The 21,915-nt window shown below is 36.1% G+C and overlaps 2 protein-coding genes across 2 annotated transcripts; both read right to left on the bottom strand.

Annotated features, from left to right (window-relative positions):
* Window positions 1-53: 53 nt before the first annotated feature.
* On the bottom strand, window positions 54-8,017 carry LOC114463869 (PRELI domain containing protein 3B-like). The gene is made up of 6 exons (XM_028447708.1): window positions 7,858-8,017; window positions 5,507-5,675; window positions 3,891-3,980; window positions 3,028-3,098; window positions 2,838-2,940; window positions 54-1,355 (listed from the first exon to the last, which is right to left on the bottom strand). Exons 1-6 carry the CDS (start codon window positions 7,887-7,889, stop codon window positions 1,239-1,241), a joined length of 582 nt encoding a protein of 193 aa, XP_028303509.1. The 5' UTR covers window positions 7,890-8,017; the 3' UTR covers window positions 54-1,238.
* A 5,227-nt stretch (window positions 8,018-13,244) lies between these two features.
* On the bottom strand, window positions 13,245-18,605 carry LOC114463859 (tubulin beta chain-like). The gene is made up of 4 exons (XM_028447689.1): window positions 18,514-18,605; window positions 17,829-17,937; window positions 15,853-15,963; window positions 13,245-14,691 (listed from the first exon to the last, which is right to left on the bottom strand). The coding sequence occupies exons 1-4, from the start codon at window positions 18,568-18,570 to the stop codon at window positions 13,541-13,543; spliced, it is 1,428 nt and encodes a 475-aa protein (XP_028303490.1). The 5' UTR covers window positions 18,571-18,605; the 3' UTR covers window positions 13,245-13,540.
* Between the last annotated feature and the right edge of the window lie 3,310 nt (window positions 18,606-21,915).

Genomic DNA, 21,915 nt, shown 5'->3' with positions numbered 1-21,915 from the left:
CACAAATAAATCCAGATCAACACAATTTATAACACAAAATCTTTTACTACACATTCTTGTTGTTCACTTTGATAGTTTATTTTTCACAGTCCTCCATTCAAAATAACTTATTTCATGCTGCGTATCTCAAGTCCAGTTCATAGTCAACCAGTAATAAGCCTAAATGAAATAAATACACCTGTTACAGGCAGGAAACAAAGACTTTAGTGCATTTATCACCAACATCTTGCTTGTCCACACAAAGAAAAACACACCGTCTCTCTCTTTCTCAAAAAAAGAAAAGTAACCATTCCTAATTCAACACTTTCTTTACAATTCACAGCTTATTCTCTGATCATTTTGTCCAAGTGTTGGCTTCACCCTCTCCATTCAAACACATGCAGACAGAATAATGCATGTGTGAACTGGTAACATGACATGAGTTCGTAGAGAGATGGAAAGTTTGTGCTGTGTGTGTGTTCAACACCTTTACAGCTTTTGTGACAGCAACATAATGTTCAAAAAGACATTGCTTTCAAAAGAATAAATAAGCCAAATGCATTGATCCCTTCGTTTCTCAAAGAATGTTAGTATGACACAAGTAGATTAGATTTTACAGTTGTGCTTGCATCAGTTGCACTCAGGTCCCACAGAAAAACACATTGGGGAGATGCTTCTCCTGCACAAACAAACCTGACCATGAGTTGTTGTTTTTTAGGCCTCTTTATGTGCACCGTTCACAGCCCTGGACATGATGCGGCCTTCATATTTTGTTTTTCAGGCTGATAATCGCCACAGTCACATCAGTACGCCTTACTCTAAGTTTTTGTATTTTAGTTAAATTTCTCCTGCTGGTTTTCGGCTGAATATACAGCTAATAAGAGTTGCTCTTTCTTACAAAGAGGTTCGGCATGAGGTTGCGTTAGCTTTGGCACTTTTCTTGTGGTTTCAGCAACATCATTAACCCCAAAATACCTTTATTTTTAGCATCGCTACATGCTTTAGAAACACAAATTCGACAAAAGATTTCCCACTTGTCGTCTTTTTCTTTGTGCCCTCAAGACCCAACAGAGCCGCTTTATGTCACTGCCTGTTGCTTCAAAATATATCTAATGTAGATAGTAAAACAAAAACGACATTTTAAACTTTTTTGCCTCTAAAAATTCAATTAAGTAAACCAGAGCGCCACGACACAGAGCATCATACAGTCAGGCGTGTAGTGGTGGTGTGAGGTTTTATCAGATCAGCAGAAGCGTGTGTCATTTGTCCGTGACCGCAGCCGCCATCGGCGTGCGCATGGTCCCACGCGCCGTAGCTGCTAGCTCTTCAATTTCTGCATTCAGGCGCCTGATTACCCACTCCATGGCCTCACGACCCTGATGGAGCAACAAAACAATGAGTCCAAACGAAACCTCTTCAGAGCTCAGTGAGCAGGAAAGAAAACAGTCATTCTAAATATATGTTGCAGCCAAAAAAATTAAATGAAAAAAAATCATCATTTTCTAATCATACAGTTTCTTCTTTTGTTGTTGTACATAATGACAAGGAATTTTTCATCCGTCTATTCACAAAAGATGTTTACCAAGGCATCTTTTTGCCAAAATTGACCTACTCCTTAATAAATGACTAAACAATGATCGCTTTTTGTTCCGTTTCTTATGTTAATGTTTTTCTTTTTCCTGTTTCCTTCTCCGTTTCAAAGTTTTCTTATCTTGACGAGTCTTTATTTTGTCTTGATTTCATTCTTTTTTTCCTTTTTCTCTTTAGTTAAAGTTTAAATATCGCTAGCCCTCTTCTTCAAGCCCCTTGAGAGTTTTTTGGGTTTTCCCTCTGTGTATTGATTTCTATTAATGTCTGTCCACGGTTGATATTATTATGTTTCATTCTATTTTAAATTGTGCAGAATAAAACATAAATGAAAAAAGATCAATTCCAAATATGAGGTCATTTTAAAAAGTAAAAACAACGGAATAAATGTAATAATTTCATCCAATTAGTCAAATCATTTCTATCCAGTTGCAAATTTAACATTCAAGTCGAAACCAGTTTGAAGAGTTTTTTTTTTTAAAGTTTTGTCAAATTATGAATTTATTTACATGCTGCCAGGAAAAAAAAACCCCCCATTGTTTTATGTATTGTACATGTTGGTCATATTTGAGCCCATATACATAAAAGGCTTTTCTATTGTCTGTGCAGAGGCACAACACTACAGACTGCACCAGAAATCTTGAAACTAACAGAAAAAATGTAATAATTAAAAAAAAAAAAAGACAAAAACACAAGGAGGTGCTAAAGATAAAGTAAACAAGTCAAATCAGGTTTTAAAAAAATCAAATATCACATTAATAGAGAATGGGGGGGAAAAAAGACAGCTAAATGTTTTAGGTTTTTCCTAGATAAAATTGAAAATGTCCAGACAAGAAAATACTGTAGTATAATTTGATACTTAGGTTAAATTTATTACAAAAAACACCCCTTGTAAAATGTTTTTGTCATTTTATTATATCTCCTATATTTTCCTTTTGTACTGTTTCACTTGTTGAACTGTAATTGGTGGTGTATTTTAGTTCATGTTTGTAGATGTTGTGCATTGATGTATAACTGACGATTGTTTGTTAATAATAATTATAATAATAAAAAACCGTTTGGGTTTTTTTTATTTTTCAAGTTAATTTTCAATTCATCTTGAAGTATGACTTAGAGTTTATAAATTTTGAAAACTACAAAATTCAATAATACAAATTTTGGTGAATAAGGTAAAATATGAATCAATAAGACATGTTACAAAGTAATATTCGTCCTATTCACACATGCGAGCAGTAAAAATGAGTGTAAGTGATGTTTGAAAGCTAACATACCTTTCCAGCATTGGATGATATGGAGCTGGCCATCACTCCCTCCAGGTAACTGCTGAGACTGACGCCTTTGACTGAGATGATTGCCTCCTGAGTCAGCACCGTCCTAGAAAAATTGGCAGGAATTTCGTAAACATGTGGAGTTGACTCATTTCTTTTAAAAAAATATTTTAAGTTGGTGTTAGAAACTTACTTTTCTGGATTTTCAGGATGTGGTTTATATGTTAACTTTTCATCCACCGAAACCAGATTTGTAAGCGTGATCTGTGGAAGGAACATTATATCGCTTAGCATTAGCGTCACGTTTTTGAACCATTTTACAACCTTTGCTTTCATATACAGTATGAGCATACATTCAAAATGTTAACAGTCGTTATATTATTAATCTATTCATAATTTAATAGTTAATAGCTTAGCCTAGCATTGCTGCTATAGGATTAGCATCCTCACAAGGACATAAAGCTGTGTATTATACTCATTTACTTTATAGACACCAATGTACTGAATAATAAGTATAACAAAAGCATTATTGATCAAAAGGAGAGCTCATTCAACACTAATTATTAAGTATGAGATAGTTCTCCACTTTAAACATTCTAATGTGCATATTACTCAATAATAATAAATACATAAACATAATATATATAATCTGTATTCCACTACACACTATAACACTGAACTACTCAACAGTTAAAATTACATAAGGAGACAAAACAAATGAGGAAGAATATTAGTTTATGTCAATTCAATTAATCTAAAAATAAAAGTGTCTTGAAGGAAATCTTAACACTCCAGTAATCTTAAATACCCCTAACCACATCTCATGAAAAAGTACAAATAACTCTCAAAAGAACATAGCGTTCACAATTATTGTTTTTTTTTTATTTTTTTTTTTAATCAATGTAAAATGTTGTTCTGGAAAAAACAGGAAAAACTGCATTCCTGTTCTTGAGTTTGTTCAAAAGGAAAACAAACCCAGAGCATTTTTTTCTCCATGCAGTTTAGAGACTCACTCACACACAGTAGCATCATGAACATCATCTGTTTTATACCCACGTTTGAGGACTGAAGCTGGAAAGTCTTCTCTTTGGGATCCACCACCGATTCTTCCTGAACATATGTGTATGTTCGCGAGCTGCCGATAATCTGGAAAAATGAAAATAGAAGTACATCAGCAAAGTTAGCATTTACAAACTGATACAGACTTATCTTTATATGTATACAGCATTTTACTACATTTGATTTAATACCACATATATTTGATGTTCAGATAAATCTTCAATGTAAACTCAATGTCGTCAGCAGTCGGAGTGACTTACTTTGATACTCCCATATATGACCTACTGTGTAAAACTCTGATATTCAAAGATAAATTAAATGCTCTTTCAGAAGACATTTAAATATACATATCTCTACAAACCAGCAAATACACCCTAGGGGATCAATTTATATTTATTGTATCAAAGGCAAGATTAGAAGTAAAGCAAAAACGTCCATCTGTTCTAGCTGTTGAATTGTGGAATAATGTTGATGAAGAAATAAAAACAAGTGACACACTATTTTCAAAAAGAAAATGTTACAGAAAGTTATGTAAAGCAGTAGGAATATATTTGCAAGGGTATAAAGTGTACTGTGTTAGATGTATACATTTGAAAAAGGCAACTCAAATGTACTTTGTTGAATGCTTGCATTTCTTTTGTGTGTATTATTTAAGAAAGGTAACTTAAATGGGATGATTTAAGTTGAACATAAGCATTTTTGCTTCTACCTGTTTCAGTTTTATTACATATTTTTAAAATGTAATTTATTTTTGAGGATCTGTGTCAAACTAAAATAAACTGAAACATGGTGCATTTTCAACAGTATTACATGATTTATGCTTTCAGTACAAATGATAAAGTAGCAGTTAAATGTCACAGAATGAGTGTTCCACTGGGACACAAAGACCTGCTTACTCCAAAAATCACATGTAGGTACATTTTAAATGTACATTTTTTTTCCCACAAAAAAAAAAAATGCAGAAATTACAACAGCAGGGAAAAAAATAGGCGGAAAATCCAAAAATTATCCATTTATCTCAGTTTATTTTTCATGGTGTGTATTGCCATGGTGTGGTGTCACGGGCAGACATGATATGTAGAATAATAAGATCCAGCACATGGATAAACATAATGTGCTTTAAGGTCAAGCCAATAAGGAACTGTGGGAATAAGCCATCCATGACTGGGACAGTCTGTGTCATCAGACTGACCTCGTCTACTCAATTACAAGCCCTTCCCTAACGCAGAGCAACAGACCAACAGTAATACAGACATGGAAGGATATTATCTTACTGTTGGGCTTTTATTTTCAACATTTAATATGAGAGGATCAGAAAAGTAAGCAACATGTCATCTCTGCCCTCTAGATTTAGGTGACCCCTAGAACGGCACAGGCAAAGACGTGGAAACGTACATCACGCGCAGTCATGGAGTTAAATCTGACCTATGATAGGAATGGTACTACTGTGTCCTGTACAGCAGTACACGAGCTTTACCAAAAGGCCATTGACCCCTGGACAGAATTAGCTCTTCAAGTTACAACTGTGCTCCCCTCATGGAAAGCATTAACCCCTCACTGGAACTGAATAGTTCATAGTTGTGACTGTTCAGGTTGTAGGTCGGGACACTTACAGACTTTACTATAGATGGTAGACCCCACTCTGTGCTGAGAAGTCGTTTACTGTGGAGGCGTCCTTGCCTGTCGATGTTCCTGTCGAGAACATCCACTCCAATCACATTAGGATTCATGGGGTTTGGGTACTTCTGCATGGCAGCTTTGGTCACCGTCTCCCAGGGATGACTGCAAAACAAATCAAACAGGCAAAACCATTTTGGTTAAGTTAGGGATTGGTGATTACGCCTAAAAAGAAAATCTGTTTAAAAAAAAAAAAAAAAAATTACAGTTTCGATTCGATTTTTTTTCCTTCAATGCACTTAAAAATGACTGCAGTGTCCTCAAGAGTTGAAATCCATAGAACAATCCCAAAATAAACAGTAAACGAGGCTCTGTCAGTCAACAATTTTAAGTTTTAACCCAGGTTTAAGCAAAAGTGCAACAGAAACTTCACAGTAGCTTAAATTTTCTGATTAAGAAATCAGATAACTACATATTTTATAACATTATATTAGAATTCAAAAAAAAAAAACAATAAACGTCTTCTCTTAGCATCTCAGCATAGTGCGAATAAAAAATTAACCATGCCTGTGGCACACATATAGCCTACTCAAAGGGTAAACAAATGTAAACAAAGCAGAGGCTGGCTCACATCGCCCTAAGGTAACCCACAAAGATGGAATGTGAAAAAGTCTAAAAAAAACTGTGGTGGGAAAAAAAATTACATTTTTTTCTCCTTTAAACTTGAATTTGCAAACTAAAAATTGTTTTTATCTACAAATTCGATAAATCAATTATTTGCCCAGCTCTAGGTTACGTAAAAAAACAGTAAAACACCAATTACCGTATACACTTCAAAATGTTATCTTAGATATCTAAAATGATCCCATTAGTCATGAATTGGTGGTATTACATAACAGTAAAATTGTAAATATCATCAAAAAAGCTGAACTAAAGTGCAACGGAGCTTGTTTCTTGAAGTGATTGTTTTTTATAGCTATTCTGTTTGTAGCATAACTTTTTCTTAGTTAATCTATAGTTTCCTGAAACCTTTGTAAAAACTTGCTTTACTTCAGTTAGTAGAAAAACAAGTTCCTGCAGATGTAATAGCAATGATTACCTGCCCGATTAGGCTTAGGGATCAAGTCACTTTCTTTTAATTTTCCATCCATCCATTTTCGGGCATGCTTGATCCCTTTTCAGGGTCGAGGCAGTTGTTTTAATCTTATTTTAGAAAAAAAAAAAAAAAAAAAAAAAACTTTAAAGGACATTCGTCCTTTGCAATTTTACAAAAATACTATCGTAGACCTGTTATATAATATATAATTTAGATACACATCTAGGGTAGAATTGGGCAACTTTTATCACAACGGGGCCACGAAAATCTGCAATCCGATTGTATTTTCCTTTATCAACATTCTGGTCAGCATTTAGAATAATGAACACTCTAAGCCAGGGGTGTCCAATTCCGGTCCTCGAGGGCCACTATCCAGCATTTTTTAGATGTTTCCCTCTTCCAACACACCTGATTCAAATGATTAGGATCGTTATCAGGCTTCTGCAGAGCTGGATGAGGAGTTGATCATTTGAATCAGGTGTGTTGGAAGAGGGAAACATCTAAAACATGCTGGATAGTGGCCCTCGAGGACCGGAATTGGACACCCCTGCTCTAAGCATTTATACAGGAAAAAACAAGAAATACTTTAAAAGAAAAAGCAGTTTAGTGTGTTTTTCTTGTCATCTGTATTTAGAAAGTTTTTCGTTGTTCGACATATTTGCCGTTTTGTGTTTTTTCTTGTCATTTATTATATTGTGCAGTACTCCCATTTTGTGTATTTATGGCGTCATTAATGAGGCTGAGGGCTACTGAGGCCCTTGTCTACCATTTTATGTCACTGTGTGTGTTTTGTTTCTCGAAATGTTTAAACCGGATTTGCCTTTTTTTTTTTTTTTTTTTTTAATGTAATTGATTATGTGAGAATTTCTGAATGAAGAATTTGACATTGGCGTCACAACCGACCGTTCAATTCAATGGTTGCTAGGGAACACCGCAGCGTTGCTAAGTGACGCAGACAGTTACGGCACAAAGTAGGGGAAAGGTTCGGCGCGTGGAGGGCGGGACCTAAGCGGATAGTTATGCAATGAAAAATTAAATAGATTGAAAAAAACGCATCGAGACAAAACGAGAGAGTTATATACGCTATCCATGCCTGTTTGTTTGCGACTGGGAACTCAATTATTTTTAATTAATTGCGTAAAGTAACCTTTTATAGTCGTTCATATGATTAAAACGAGGAAGCCGGCGGCCGAGACTAGCCGCCATCGCTAAAAAGCGGACCGCGTTAAAACTCCAACAGTCTTTACTTACTTAAATATGTGCTCAGAGGTCCAGATCTTCATGGTGCAACGGGTTGAAAGCTGTCGGTGATGTGTCGGTGGATGAAGGATAAGCCGGTAAATCTACAGACAGACACACGGTTAAAAACCACGTTCAGGAGCGACCTCAAACTAGGCTCCTCCCCCCAACCCCTCCCCCACTTCTGCACATAGCTGCCTGTGCTGTGCCTGTTTGCTTTTTCAACCAGTGACCCAGCGACTAAAGTCATATATTCCTCAAATACTCTAAACATGACCGTTTATAATCAATAAATATATGTGATTATACATTATAGAACATTAATAATTTGGCTTTACTGTCCCGCCTTTGAGAAATGCTGACATTTTAAATCCAATCACCGATGGTAACCACGTTCTTCTTCATGTTAAGACTTTGATTAAAAACTGTATTAATGTGACATGTTTTTGACATAAAATCCAATTTAATTGTTGAAATTAATGCAGGTAAAATCAAAGAGACATTTTTAAAATTTGCCTCACATTCAAAACTGGTTACATCATCCACACATGGAGCTCAAGGAATGATGTCAAGTGACTTAACAGTGTTCAGACAGGTCATTTAGCTAAATTCTAAAAATACACATATTTTATTTGGACACACAGAAATGTACGCCTGGGCTACTTTTAGCTTTGTTTAAAATGCCTTTATTACATATGTGTCAACAGTCAACAATTTCATCTCACTATACACTGTATATATGTTCATAGACACTGCTTTCAGTTAAATAAATATTAGAGAAATAGATTTTGACTGTTATAAGACAAACTACCATCAACTATTGCAAAAAATAAAACCTAAACACACGTTTGAATGACGCAACAACCTTTTTTGTATGCCACGCAACAGTACCACAGTAAACTCTGTGACACACAATGCTCACTAGCGCCCTCTGCTGGTCAGAATTTAAGTTGAACAAATATTTAGCATTTGTAGTTAAGATGTGTAAATACTTTCAGGGAACTTTAGCATTTTTTTCACAAGTATACTAGTATTTCTGTAAACCTGTTTATTTGTTATTCATCATTAAGCATCACGTTTAATTCTTGAATTGTTTTTTTTTTTAAGTTTGTTTATCTGAGGTCTATGCTCAGTTTTTAAAATCTTATTTTGTGAAGGTGTGCAAGATGACAACAGTGTAATATACAATATAGTCTGTTCCTTTGGTAGAATGAAGCTATGTCCCATGCCAAGGAAAGGAGGGACGAGATAAGGAAAGCTGAGGTGAACTAAAGGCTGAAGGTGTCTGGCTCTGGTCCTGTTGGATGGACTTTGGTCATTGCATGTACGGGACAGGAGGAGCTGTGTTAGATGAGTGTCATATTGATTTGTTATTCCTATTGGATGATTTCTTAGAAAAAAAAAATATCCTAACTGTCTCTGACTAATCTAAATTCAAACTTTGCTTACACCTAATATGTTTGTGTTCACTTTTGTGTTTCTGTTTATACCCAGAACCAATAGTGCTACATTAATTTGTATGAAAAGAGCTTTGCACAGTGAAGCGTACCGTAAATGATTGAGATCTTGTGAGTTTTTGTACGCACGTGATTTAAATGTATTTGTCCACCATCAGCCGTCAGTAAGTATGTATTGTATAATATAAAAGCACATTTTAAGGCGATTTTGGCGTTAAACATTTATTTTGTTATTGTTGCTCTAACCTTGCTGTGACCTTGGCTACCCTGAAAGGCACCTCTATATTATAAATTATGAACATGTTTTAAAAAAAACTTCAAAAGTTGATATTCTTTTGAATTTTTAATTAACAAATTAGGAAGTTTTCTGTAGGTAAAGTCATAAAGATGTTCTATTTCTGAAACATTCAATTTAAATATTAAAAAGTCAACAGCCCTGGGGCTTTGCCAACTAGACTTTATCACCTTTCATAAAATGAATCATTCTGAAACCAACTAAAGCTGGAATTTAATTAAAAGGCTATAGGTTATAACAGATTTTCTACTGACTGTCATTGAATGTTGATTTTATCAACAAAATCTTATGAAATGTGCAATTGGCTTTTAATTTTTGTTGGCAAGCCTTACATTGTTAAACTAAGGCTGATTAACTCTGCCACCCAGAAAAAGCATTATTGGATTTTACATTTTCCACTTCTGTGTAGAGCAGACATGGGTAACTGGCTGCACCGGGGCCACATGTGGCCCTCGGTCCAATTTTATGCGGCCAACAAAGTAAACATTGAAAAGATACAAAGAATTATAACATTGCAGGAAAATACAGCGAAAATGCTCCAAACACACAAAACAAAATGACAACAGTAATACACAAAATTACTCCAAATAACACTAAACAATGACAAATATACACAAAATGACAGCAACAAAAAAACATATTAAAAAAAAGACAATACAAACAAAAAATGACTCTGCAAACCCACAGTACTAGCAAACAACAGATGTACACAAAACTTACTACAAAAAACGCAAAATGACAACATAAATACGCAATATGACTCCAAAAAACATACATTTTAGAGGAAAAATACACAAAAGGAAAACATCAATGCACAAAATGCAATCATAACAACCAAGACAACAACAAACATACACAGAATGACAAAAAAACACCAAATTACAATAAAAACTCTGTTCTTTCATGTGTCAATGCTCAGAATAGTCATTATTCTAAATGCTGACATGAATGTTGATAATGTGGCCCTTCGTTCAAACAAACACATTTTTGTGGCCCCCGCTGTGATAGAAGTTGCCCACCTGTGGTTTAGAGGTGACATGTGTTGGATGTTTTGGGGAATACAGTTCATTCCAACTTTTCTTTCAGCGAGCCACAAAATGAAATAGGACGGCTTGTCTGACTTCTGGAGTTGGCTCGCTGACAACTAGGTGACCTGTCAGGGATTAACACACATACATTTGTGTTAAACCTCAACACAGTGTGTTAAGAAGATGAATATTTGCTGTGGCCATTTGATCAAAGGCCTAAAGCAGAAACGGGCAACTTCTATTACAGCGAGGGCCAAATGTGTTTGTTTGATCAAAGGGTCACATTATCAACATTCATGTTGGGGTTTAGAATATTGAGCAATCTCACCATTAACCCAGGAAAGAACAAAGAGGTTTTATAGTAATTTTGTCTGTTTTTTTGGAGTATTTTATGTGTATTTCTGTTGTTGTTTTGCTTGTTTGTTAATACTGTGTGTTGTGTTTTTCTTGTCTTTTTGTGTACTTTTATTGCCATTATCTGTACTTTTGTATATTCTTTTGAGTCATTTTATGTATTTTAGTTGTTGTTTTGTATAATTTGGTGTCATTTTGTGTATTACTCTTGTCGTTTTGTTCATTTTTGGAGTATTTTCTGTGTGTTTCTTGTCTTTTACTGTATTTTTCTTGCAATGATGTAATTCTTTGTATTTTTCAATGCATTCTTGCTTTTGTTTTGTGTATTTTTCTATCATTTTGTGCGACTTTTGGGCCGCATAAAATTAGACGGAGGGCCGCATGTGCCCCCCGGGCCACCAGTTGCCTATGTCTGGCCTAAAGTAATGTCGGAGAGACTTGTGAGGTAATTGGTTGGAAGAACATCAAATTAACCTTCTTTGCAAAAGCTGGTGGTTATTATGGCGTAAAAATGTTGACCTTGGTTACCTAGTAGCCCTTAGCACTCGTAGACCTAACCTATATCCATAGACGGTGCTTCTTTGTCTGAACAGTATTACTAAGGTCAATTTGGCCCAGGAGTCTTGTGACATTGCCCCGTCATCTCCTTATCTCAGAGCACAGACACTTTGGCCCAGCCGTGTGTAATCTCTTTACCCCAGAGTCATCTGACAGGGAGGAAACAGCCATGAACAGTGTTATATGTGTGTTCTGTCATGACAGTTTGGTTTATTCAAATATATATATATATATATATATATATATATATATATTTTTTTTTTTTTTTTTTGATGTCTTTGAAATGAATAATTATTGTAATTATTCACACATTTTTACACTTTGTTGTTGTTCTTTTTTTGTGGTTGTTATGTACACTAGTTTTAATCGCTACTCCTCTGTTATTCATGAATGGATCGGGCTGAAATGTGGTAGGTATAATCTATGGATGTATACGCATCGACTGTCGGAGCCCCATTTTTGATTTGGGCCCTCAAAAGAAAAAAAAATGATTTGCGAGTCAAATATTACAACAATTGGTGGTACCAAATCATTGACACATACCAATATATGAATGGAGCCCATTACTCCTTATGTGCCACAGGGGCCCCATTGTTCAAATGACTACTCCTTCGTTAATGCTTGTTGAATCGGGCTGTAATTTGACATGGATATTCTATGAGCGGATGTCAAGAGCCTCTCTGAGACCTTTTTTTACTCGGTGGAACCGAGTCCTTTGGCTGAATTCTCGGGAACGTGTTACGTGCTATTCGGCGCGGAGACGTTACGCGGGACCAGCCGTTGTTCATCCGAACTTGTTCACCATGTCTGCAAATGTCGCTGAAGGTTAGCACTATAAGAAGTGCTATTAAGTGCTATATGAACACCACTGCTATTGTTATTCATTTATATTTTGCCTTGCCAATGTTCGCTCTGTTGTCAGACAAAGTTCTACTTTAATAGTTTTGCAGTCACATTTTATATTAGATCGTATCATATTTAGTTTACAATCAATGGAACACACACACACACATTCAATTGAATTTATGTATAATAGAAAATAAATATGTAAAAGCACCAATACATTTAACATATTCAGTTATAGATCAAAACAAAAAAGTCAAAGCTGACAAAACAAAAGCATATTTAAACAATATTGTTACACACCAACATATTATAATAGCTTTATTTGACTAACTACATATTATTGGTCCTCCGAGACAAACATACCATTGTTCATTAATTAAAGAATATAGATAATATTCTTGACTATACAAATGAAGTGCTTAATTAATTAATTTGCTCATTTGTCGTAAAAGCACGAAGTTCAGAATTCAAAATGTAAATAAGCATAACATTCAACACTCAAAAGTAATTATTTCTATTGCTAATAAATGATAACTTAATTCAGAATTATTCAAGACATTTACTGGTACTGTTGTTTTAAATCCTTAAAATGAAAAATATATACTTTAAATAATTGTCTTATAATTATAATTTTAGTCAAAGAGCCACCACAAACATGTCCATTAACCATTATGGTGACATCAAATAATGATATTGGAAAGTATTAAGTTTGGTAATATCAAGCAGCTGCACTGTAAAGAATAATAAGTTGACTTTACTTTTAGTTTTTTAAGTGCAAACTGGTTAAAAAAAAAAAAAAAAAAAGAATTATTACAATTTTATCAATTGTGAATGTATTTTTTCATGCTTATATTTCCTCTTTTTTGCTATTTTTTATACTGTGATCCTTTGCTGGTGGAATACTTAAAAAATCCCCTTTCTGGGACTAGTAAAGGTTATCTTTATCTTTGGATTTGATTAACTTAACTAAGTTATGATTAAGTTAAACAAATTTAACATAAATACTGTAAGTAGTAAGAGTCTTTAAATTTCATAAGTAATGTCAACTTATTATGTTTTCCAGTTCAAACGTTGTACATTAAATGAAACATCAAGAGTCACACATCTTTCCGCATCCTGTTCAGAAACCCTCGAACCGCAGCTCCAGCCACTGTCTTCTAATCATCTAAAGTTTCTTTGCTCGTTTCTGTCACAGTTTCTAACTGAACCTCCCTCAGAGACTGGACTGTGGTTGTTGTTGTTTGTGAAACTGAGCCTTCCTCCTCCTCTTCCTCTTCTGCTCCCCAGTCAGACTCAACAGTGGCGTCTTGGTACTGCTGGTACTCTGACACCAGGTCGGCTACGTTGCTCTCTGCCTCGGTGAACTCCATCTCATCCATCCCCTCCCCGGTGTACCAGTGGAGGAACGCCTTACGTCTGAACATCAGGGAGAACTGCTCGCCCATTCTCCGGAAAATTTCCTGAATTGCGGTGTTGTTGCCTATGAACGTGGAGGCCATCCGGAGACCTCTCGGTGGGATGTCACACACGGCCACCTTGACGTTGTGAGGGATCCAGTCCACGAAGTAATCGCTGTTCTTCTGCTGAATTAAGAGCATCTGTTCATCCACCTCCTTGGTGGACATTCTGCCCCGGAAGACACCGGCCACAGTGAGATACCGGCCTCGTCTTGGGTCGCACGCTGTCATCATGTTGCGGGCGTCAAACATCTGTTGGGTGAGTTCTGGTACAGTGAGGGCTCTGTACTGTTGGCTGCCACGTGCTGTCAGAGGTGCAAACCCTGGCATGAAGAAGTGGAGGCGAGGAAAAGGCACCATGTTGACCGCCAGCTTCCTTAAGTCTGCATTGAGCTGCCCAGGGAATCTCAGGGAGGTTGTGACCCCGCTCATGGTCATTGACACCAAATGGTTGAGGTCTCCGTAGGTTGGTGTGGTCAGTTTTAGTGTTCTGAAACAGATGTCGTAGAGGGCCTCGTTGTCAATGCAAAAGGTCTCATCTGTGTTCTCCAGAAGCTGGTGGATTGAGAGGATGGCGTTGTAGGGCTCCACCACGGTGTCAGAAACTTTGGGCGATGGCATGATGCTGAAGCTGTTCATGATGCGGTCAGGGTACTCCTCTTTGATCTTGTTGATGATGAGGGTTCCCATCCCAGAGCCAGTGCCGCCGCCCAGCGAGTGAACCATCTGGAAGCCCTGAAGGCAATCGCAGCTCTCACTCTCGGTCCTCACCCTGTCTATCACCTGCTCCACCAGTTCGGCCCCCTCCGTGTAGTGGCCTTTCGCCCAGTTATTCCCAGCACCTGAGTTCCCTGTGACACCACAAAAAGGATTTTTTTAATTAGGAAAATAAATGCAGAGGTAGTAAATTGCCACGTAGGACTGAACCCATAATCTCAAGGTTGTCGTGGGTTGGGCTTGGGAATTGTGATTTATTTTTTTTGCCATTTAATGAGATACGTTTATTACCTCTGCCAAGGAAGTCATATTATCACTGGTTTTTATTTGTTTGACTGTTAGCAGGATTACATTAAAAAAATGCCAACATAGCTCAAAAGGTGTCATAATCTAGCAAAAGGTGTCATAATTTACTGAACAATACTTAATGACAGCCTTCATGACACCTTATTCATGCTAATGACAGGTGTCATGTCATAATAATGACAGCGTAATGTCAGCCTTATGTATAAAACTAAATAAAGTGTGACCAAAAATATTTAGCGGATTCTGACAAATTTTTAACCAAAGACAGACACTACGCCATGAAAAATCCCATTAAATTATGGAGGAGATCCAGTGTGGATTAAAATACTGATTCTGGGTCAGTTTCAAAAATCTAAAAATCCCTATTGCTAATTGTAGGCGCAATTTCAAGAATATATATCCCAGTTCGTATTTCACTGATCTTTATGAAGTTTGACTCTGTCATGTCAGGTTGGTTCCTCAAATTACCCCAAGTTTCCCAAGTTTGTTGTGACTTTTCAACAAAACAAAAAAAAAAAATTGGGTTGCCCATACATTTGGACCTACTGTATCATTATTAATGGGGATGGACATTTCTTACATGCTTTTAAAGTGTGAATGGCACATGGTATATTTATTTCTTTGACTTTGGGATACTTATGTAACGAGTGTTGAGGGGACTCTTCATTTTTCACCCTTTGTTCATTGATCTGTTTTAGTTGAAGGTGGTGGGGAAAGAGTCTCATACACTCTGGACACTTAAACACTGTTACGTCTGTATGGAATGGAAAGAAAGCTGTTTACAAAAGTCAGATTGATTTAGTGCTTGTCCTGTACATGTGTCCAAGTGTCCTGAACAACACATGAAACCTGAACCCTCTCAGCTGGTTGTTAAGTAAAGGCTTCAACACCAACAGTTAGCTCTGTAACAGATAGTCAATATAAATAAGAGTGTAATAAAGTACTCTGGGATTCATGAATAATGTCTATTTAAAATCCCACAATCTTACCATGAATGAAGTTGTCTGGCCTAAAAAGAGCTCCGATGTGACTCCCTTTGACACTGTCCATGGTTCCAGGCTCCAGGTCCACAAGAAGAGCTCTGGGCACATACTTTGCTCCTGCCAAAGAGATGGAGACTTTATTATGATTATTGCTCATATTAGCTTGTTTTTTTAAAACTTGTTTACATTTTTCCAATAGAAAATTGCATTATATTACAAAAGTGAGGATTTCAGTGGCAACCCCATTCCCCCCCCCCACCGGCTTTGTCTCATGAGAACAGGTCGGACTCTGAAACAGTGGTCTGATATTACAAAGGACGAATCCCGTGACAACAGGTCTGACATTAAAAGAACAGTCTGACATGACCAAATCAGGACTATCAGTAACAACCACTTAGCTCCATCCACTTGGCCCCTTAGGAATAGAAAAAGACAGAGAGAAAAAATAAATGAGATAAAATCAAATACGGTTAATAAAATGTAATGAATGAAGTAATAGTAATAATAAAGCTAAATTAAAGAGAAAATGAATGAATGCATAAATTAAATAGAACTGGGAGATTTTACATACTTTGAAAAAAAGAAGAAAAACTAACACAAGATAGCACCAACATTCAAGGAGTCAATTGAAATCAATTACCTGTACAACCACCTTCTTTATTATTCAATGCATATATAAGCTGGTATCTGAGAATGCAAGACAAATTCCAGAAAAGGCAACCAGGACGAAAAAAATCAAAAACAGATCCTATTGTATTCAAGGATTTCCAGGGGTAATAAAGACATTGCCTGCTTAACCCAACCTGCAAACATATAGGCTCTGGGTAGGATTCAGTTGAGTTTGTATGCGTTTGAGTATGAGTTTGTGTGTAACCACTGCAAAAAAAAAAAAAAAAAAAAAAAAAAAAATGCAATAAAATTGGATACATAATCAGCCCTGTGTGAGGCATCAGTGTTTTCCCCAAATATGGTTGAGAAGGTCTCAAAAAGGCATTTCCAAAAAACAAAATAAGGCATTCCCAGAACATGTGGTCAGTCGACTTGTAGCGGGAAAGTCTCTCCCTTGTGAAAAGAGGTGATTTCTCAAACACAGGAAGGTGCCAGACGAAAACAAAAAACCTCAGTTTGTATCAGTGTTTTTGTGAGTAATCCATTTTCTCATAATAATGACAACTCATCTATTAGTTAATCATCTGTATCTGTTTAATTCTGTACAGGGTTGTGGGCAGTGTTGGTAGTAACGAGTTATTTTTGTAATATAATATATACCTCAGTAGTGTAACACATTACAAAAGTGAAAAGTAGTAATATATTACTAGTTGCAAATCAAGCAACTCAAGTTACATGCATATTTCATTTAAGTGCATATTTGCTTTGTTTTCTCACTGTTTGCAATTATTTGAGGAAAAAAAAGATGATCATTATAGTTAAATATAACTTATGGGGAACAAAAAAGAGCTTTCTGCTCCTGAAACAGCAGAAGTATTTGAAACAAAACTTAGACCGATGTTATTTGAACACTATCAGTGTGATATAATTAGTGTTCTGGGTCAAAAGTAACTCAAAGTAGTGTAACTCAGTTACATTTTAAAGAACAGCAATATTGTAATACAAATATATTACAATTTTATTCCAGTAACTGGTAAAATAAATATATTACAAGTTTAGAGTAACTTACCCAACACTGGTTGTGGGATATTATTACAACTCACATTATATAGAAGAATGCACCCTAAACAGTAATAGTGAAAGTAATAGTAATAGTACAGTATGAAGAAAACCATCCAAACGGCTATTCACGCTTATGGTAAATTCCAATAGCTCTGATTAACCTTATATGTATGTTTTTAGACGGTATGAAGAAAACCAGTAAGACCCACACATACATGTTCTAAGTGTCTCACTGGGCAATCATCTCACATCTAACAATTTCTCCACTTTTTTACAAACAAACAACAAAATCATCTTTGCGTTTCCATTACCGAAGGCTTCATTGAAGTAGACGTTGGCTCGCTCCAGTTGGACTGGGCTGTCTCCGTCATAGAGGCCCACAGCATTGATGCCATGCTCTTCGCTGATCACTTCCCAGAACTATAAAAGAATGGATTCACCACTGTCAGATCATTTCCTTTTAAGAAGAACATTGTAATAAATGAGTATATTGTTGTTTATTGTGGTTTTGTCTGTAGGGATTTCAATCAAATTAATTAAAACAGCTTTTAACAACCCATGTAGTTTATTTGAACTGATTAATCTGCAGCCATTTGCTATGACTTACTAAATATCATCCGCTAAAAACTAAAAACTACATTAAAGTTATCACTATGTGGTTACCCTCTCGTTTTGTGTTAACCGTGATAAATATGTCCCACCCTTTAGGCTCTTATCTTTCCCTTAAAGACTTGCCAGGAAACACCCTGTGACGCTTCCAACAGTTAGTGGCATAATGCAAAAGAAAGTGTTTGTCTAAAGTCATTTAAAAAAATATACTATTTAAAAGTAAACATTTCAAACATGTCTATTAGTTTAATTCTCTATTTTAAAAAAAATAAATAAAAACTATGCATTTCTTTTTAGTTTTATTCTATTGGTCATGTTGATAAAAAAAAAAAAGAAGCAAGGATTAATAAGAGTTTTTTGTTGTTTTTCTTTTTTTTTAGTTTTTACCTTTGAGCCAATCTGGTTCCCACATTGTCCGATTTGCAGATGAACAATTTCCCGCATGATGATCAGGTTACAGTAAGAGGAGCAGTCAGAGGTCAGTAGGATTCCTCAAGATGCCTCCCCTGTCTTTTATACATGACCAGAAATGATGTCACTGTTGACATCAGGAAGTCACTTGAGTCCCAAAATACACGACCACTAGCAGACCACCACAACTCCACACAGGAAGCAAGTATAGACGACAAGTATACACATGGGAAATTAAGGTTTCTCGTATTTATTTTTTTCATATAGAACCATTTTCCTTCCTATTTCTTGCCTTTTATCATACGTTTTTTTTCCCCATTTTTTTCCTAATGTATATACATATACAGTATATATTACAAAGCCATTCAAAAGCAATAAATCAACTCTATGATATTGTATGTGGGTGTGTTTTAAATGTTTTTTTTTTTTTGCCAAAACAAACATTTTTGTCACTGATCATAAGTTGCATAGGAATAAAGTTCAAACAAAAAGCTACTCATACAGTAATACACAAACAACTGCACATTTAGAAATTATTTTCTATTTTCAAATAGTGTTGTTTTTGTATCTGCAAATGGAAGTGTGATATGTTATTATGTATAGTTGCATTTTTCACTGTATGTTTTATTGTATATTTCCCTGTAATTTATGTAATTTGTATTCTTTTTGGGTGACATTAGAACATTATGTCCAGGGTCTACAGATGAAAAAATAGCCTTCTGGCTAAATCTGGTACATTGTCTGTATTGATATAAATGTACACTATCCCTGTTAAATAAACTAACAAACAAAATTAAAAAAAAAAGATTTGTAAAGTGTGATGCTCAGGTTCAGATCTAAGTTGTTACATTAATGTGTGTTTATATATGTACCCTGTCCATGTAAAAACACAGTACATTAGACTAAGGTTTTGTAAGGGATGCTACCCTCTACAGGCATAATATAACCATGACATGATAGAATAAAACCATCTATACTTGGTCAGAGCATTTCTCTCAATCTCCCTGTTCAAATTAATAAAGTAATATTCAGTGATATTGAATAATGATTTGGACCGTACGGGGGAGCGAGCTTGCTGTTGGAAACCCTCCACCTTTCTTTAGGATCATCTTGGTGGGATCCTGGCTCACTTTGGTGGTAGTACTAGTTTATTTAGGTAGACTTTAGCCTTGGCTCAAGGACTAATTGGCCTTGTGCTATCATCCAGTTTTGTTGCTGGTGAAGGCTTGATGGTTTACTGTTTATGCTCGGTAGGCCTCCCTGGGGTTCAATTCAGCTTTATTTGTATAGCGCAATTTACAACAAAGTCATCTCAATGCGCTTATCAAAATATAAAATTCATAATAAGAAAGAAAAAACCTACAAGATCAACATGAACAAGTATTTAGCGACAGTGGGAAGAAACAACTCCCTTTTAACAGGAATAAATCTGCAGCAGAAACAGGTTCAGAGGTGGCAGCCATCTGCGTGGACTGGTTGGGGTTAGTGGACAGAAGGACCAACAGAACAGGATAGAGATAGAACATCAGAGTGTTCCAGACTAGTTGAGCTGTGAACCACAGATCAGGAACTGCCATCATCAGCTTCACGACACCTGAAACAGAGCAGAGAGAGAAGGGAGAGGAGAAGGCACTGAATGCAGAAAAACATGATACATTATTATCAAGTCAACCTGCCTTGGCCTTGGGCCTCACTCAGTGGCCTAGTCAGCACTTATAAAAGTGACAAATCTCTTTCCATTTATTGGTTAGCTAACAGCGACTCCAAGGTCTGTAAATGCGACTGTTCACAGACGAGCCTCTATGTCCGCTCTAGTGGTTAGGTTATGTTATGATTCAGTCCTGATTATGCGGACTGTAAATCATAACCAGCTACATCAGAAATGTAATCTGTTCCAGTTCAGTAACTTGGCTTGGTCAGAAATCAATCTACGATAATCTACGACATAACAAGAAAAAAAAAAGATTCAGTGAAAAAATACGATTTTTATTTTATATCTCTGAAAGACAATAAATTGAAAAAGTGTCCTATGAACACTGACACTATTTTAGTGCAACATTTCCGTAAATAAGTGTCAACATACCAATATAAATGAACAAGTATCTCCAATAGTGCTTTCTGTAAACAAAAAATAGGGTCTTTCTTACCAGTGACACCATTATAGTATAATATTCCAGTAAAAAAATATATTGGTTCCTTCAACAAACAGTCACAAAATTCCTGTGAAGACCTACCTGCACATTTTAGTGGAAAAGCAGAAAAAGGTTTTGAAAAAAAAAAAATAAATAATAAAAATGAAAAAAAATAAATAAATATATATATATATATATATTTAGCGTGAGCATATCGATTATCGATAGTGCGAAAAAATATTGTGATATATTGCCATATTGAGATATTGTCACACTTCTACTGTCCAGGGTGTACCCCTGCCCAAAGCCCATTGAGAGCTGGAGATAGGCAACAGCATACCCTGAAACAAGCGGGTCAGAAATATGACGGATTTCAATTTGTTGCAAAAAATGTAAGAGTGGCTTCTTACATCACGAACCACCAATGTTGGCCCCGCCCCTCCATTAAAAACCAGCACCTGTCAACTCAGCAATCTGTGGCGAGTAGGTTGGATTAGTGAATTGTGAGTAAAGAGTGTTGTTATAGTGAGTGTTGAGTAGATCGTATTAGAGATGAAGATCTTTGTCCAAACCCAATGAGACATGACAAACCAGGTAGGGTTCGGGTCGGGGATGATCTTTATTACTATCATTTTACACATGCCCTTGGGCACTGCATGGTAAATGAGCGGTTCTTGACAAAAGGCAAAAGAGATGATGTGTGTGTGTGTGTGTGTGTGCAGAGATTTGAAAAGTGTCAGGCTGTAGCGGGTTCTGGCTTTGAAATCAGTAATTTTCATTTGACCATGGCTCAGTGGTAGAGTGGGTCTTTCAATAACCAAAGGGTTGGGGGTTCAAATCCTGCTCTATTCAAGTCAATGTTGTTGTGTTCTTGCACAGGACAAGATATTTTACCCATGTGAAATGGGGCAATGTTTCTGTCAGTACACCCCAGGGCAGCTGTAGATTGTTCTTTGCAAATTTTGTAGAATAGACTGGGTGTGGACAGGAGCCCCGCCCATAATCAAGACATTTTTTGGAATCTTCCAGCCTAGACGCACAACAGCCAAAATCTCAGGGTTGACTTACTGTTTAAGGTTTGTTTCTTTGTGTTCTTATTATTCTCTCTCCGAGTTTAAAGGACTTTCATTAAAGGGATTTTTTTTTTTTTTTTTAAAGTTTCACCTGACTGCCTCCTTCTTATTCTGCATTTTGGGCCCTCCTCCACCACACTTACCCCATTGACAAAAATTGGCAAATCTAGCAT

This window comes from Gouania willdenowi, chromosome 5, assembly GCF_900634775.1.
Source record: "Gouania willdenowi chromosome 5, fGouWil2.1, whole genome shotgun sequence".
Lineage (NCBI taxonomy): Eukaryota > Metazoa > Chordata > Actinopteri > Blenniiformes > Gobiesocidae > Gouania > Gouania willdenowi.
Note: the sequence above shows the minus strand (reverse complement) of the source record. Positions and strands in the feature narration are given on the sequence as shown.

What these genes read in the sequence shown, in the direction of transcription:
- LOC114463869 (XM_028447708.1), bottom strand. Translation starts at nt 7,889, where the DNA reads ATGAAGATCTGGACCTCTGAGCACATATTTAA. An exon ending in TACCATCTATAGTAAAGTCT is followed by an intron (nt 3,981 to 5,506) that starts GTAAGTGTCCCG and finishes TCATTTTTCCAG; the next exon opens with ATTATCGGCAGCTCGCGAAC. An exon ending in CATCCTGAAAATCCAGAAAA is followed by an intron (nt 2,941 to 3,027) that starts GTAAGTTTCTAA and finishes CAATTTTTCTAG; the next exon opens with GACGGTGCTGACTCAGGAGG.
- LOC114463859 (XM_028447689.1), bottom strand. Translation starts at nt 18,570, where the DNA reads ATGCGGGAAATTGTTCATCTGCAAATCGGACAATGTGGGAACCAGATT. An exon ending in GGAACCAGATTGGCTCAAAG is followed by an intron (nt 17,938 to 18,513) that starts GTAAAAACTAAA and finishes ATTCTTTTATAG; the next exon opens with TTCTGGGAAGTGATCAGCGA. An exon ending in GCCAGACAACTTCATTCATG is followed by an intron (nt 14,692 to 15,852) that starts GTAAGATTGTGG and finishes GTGGTGTCACAG; the next exon opens with GGAACTCAGGTGCTGGGAAT.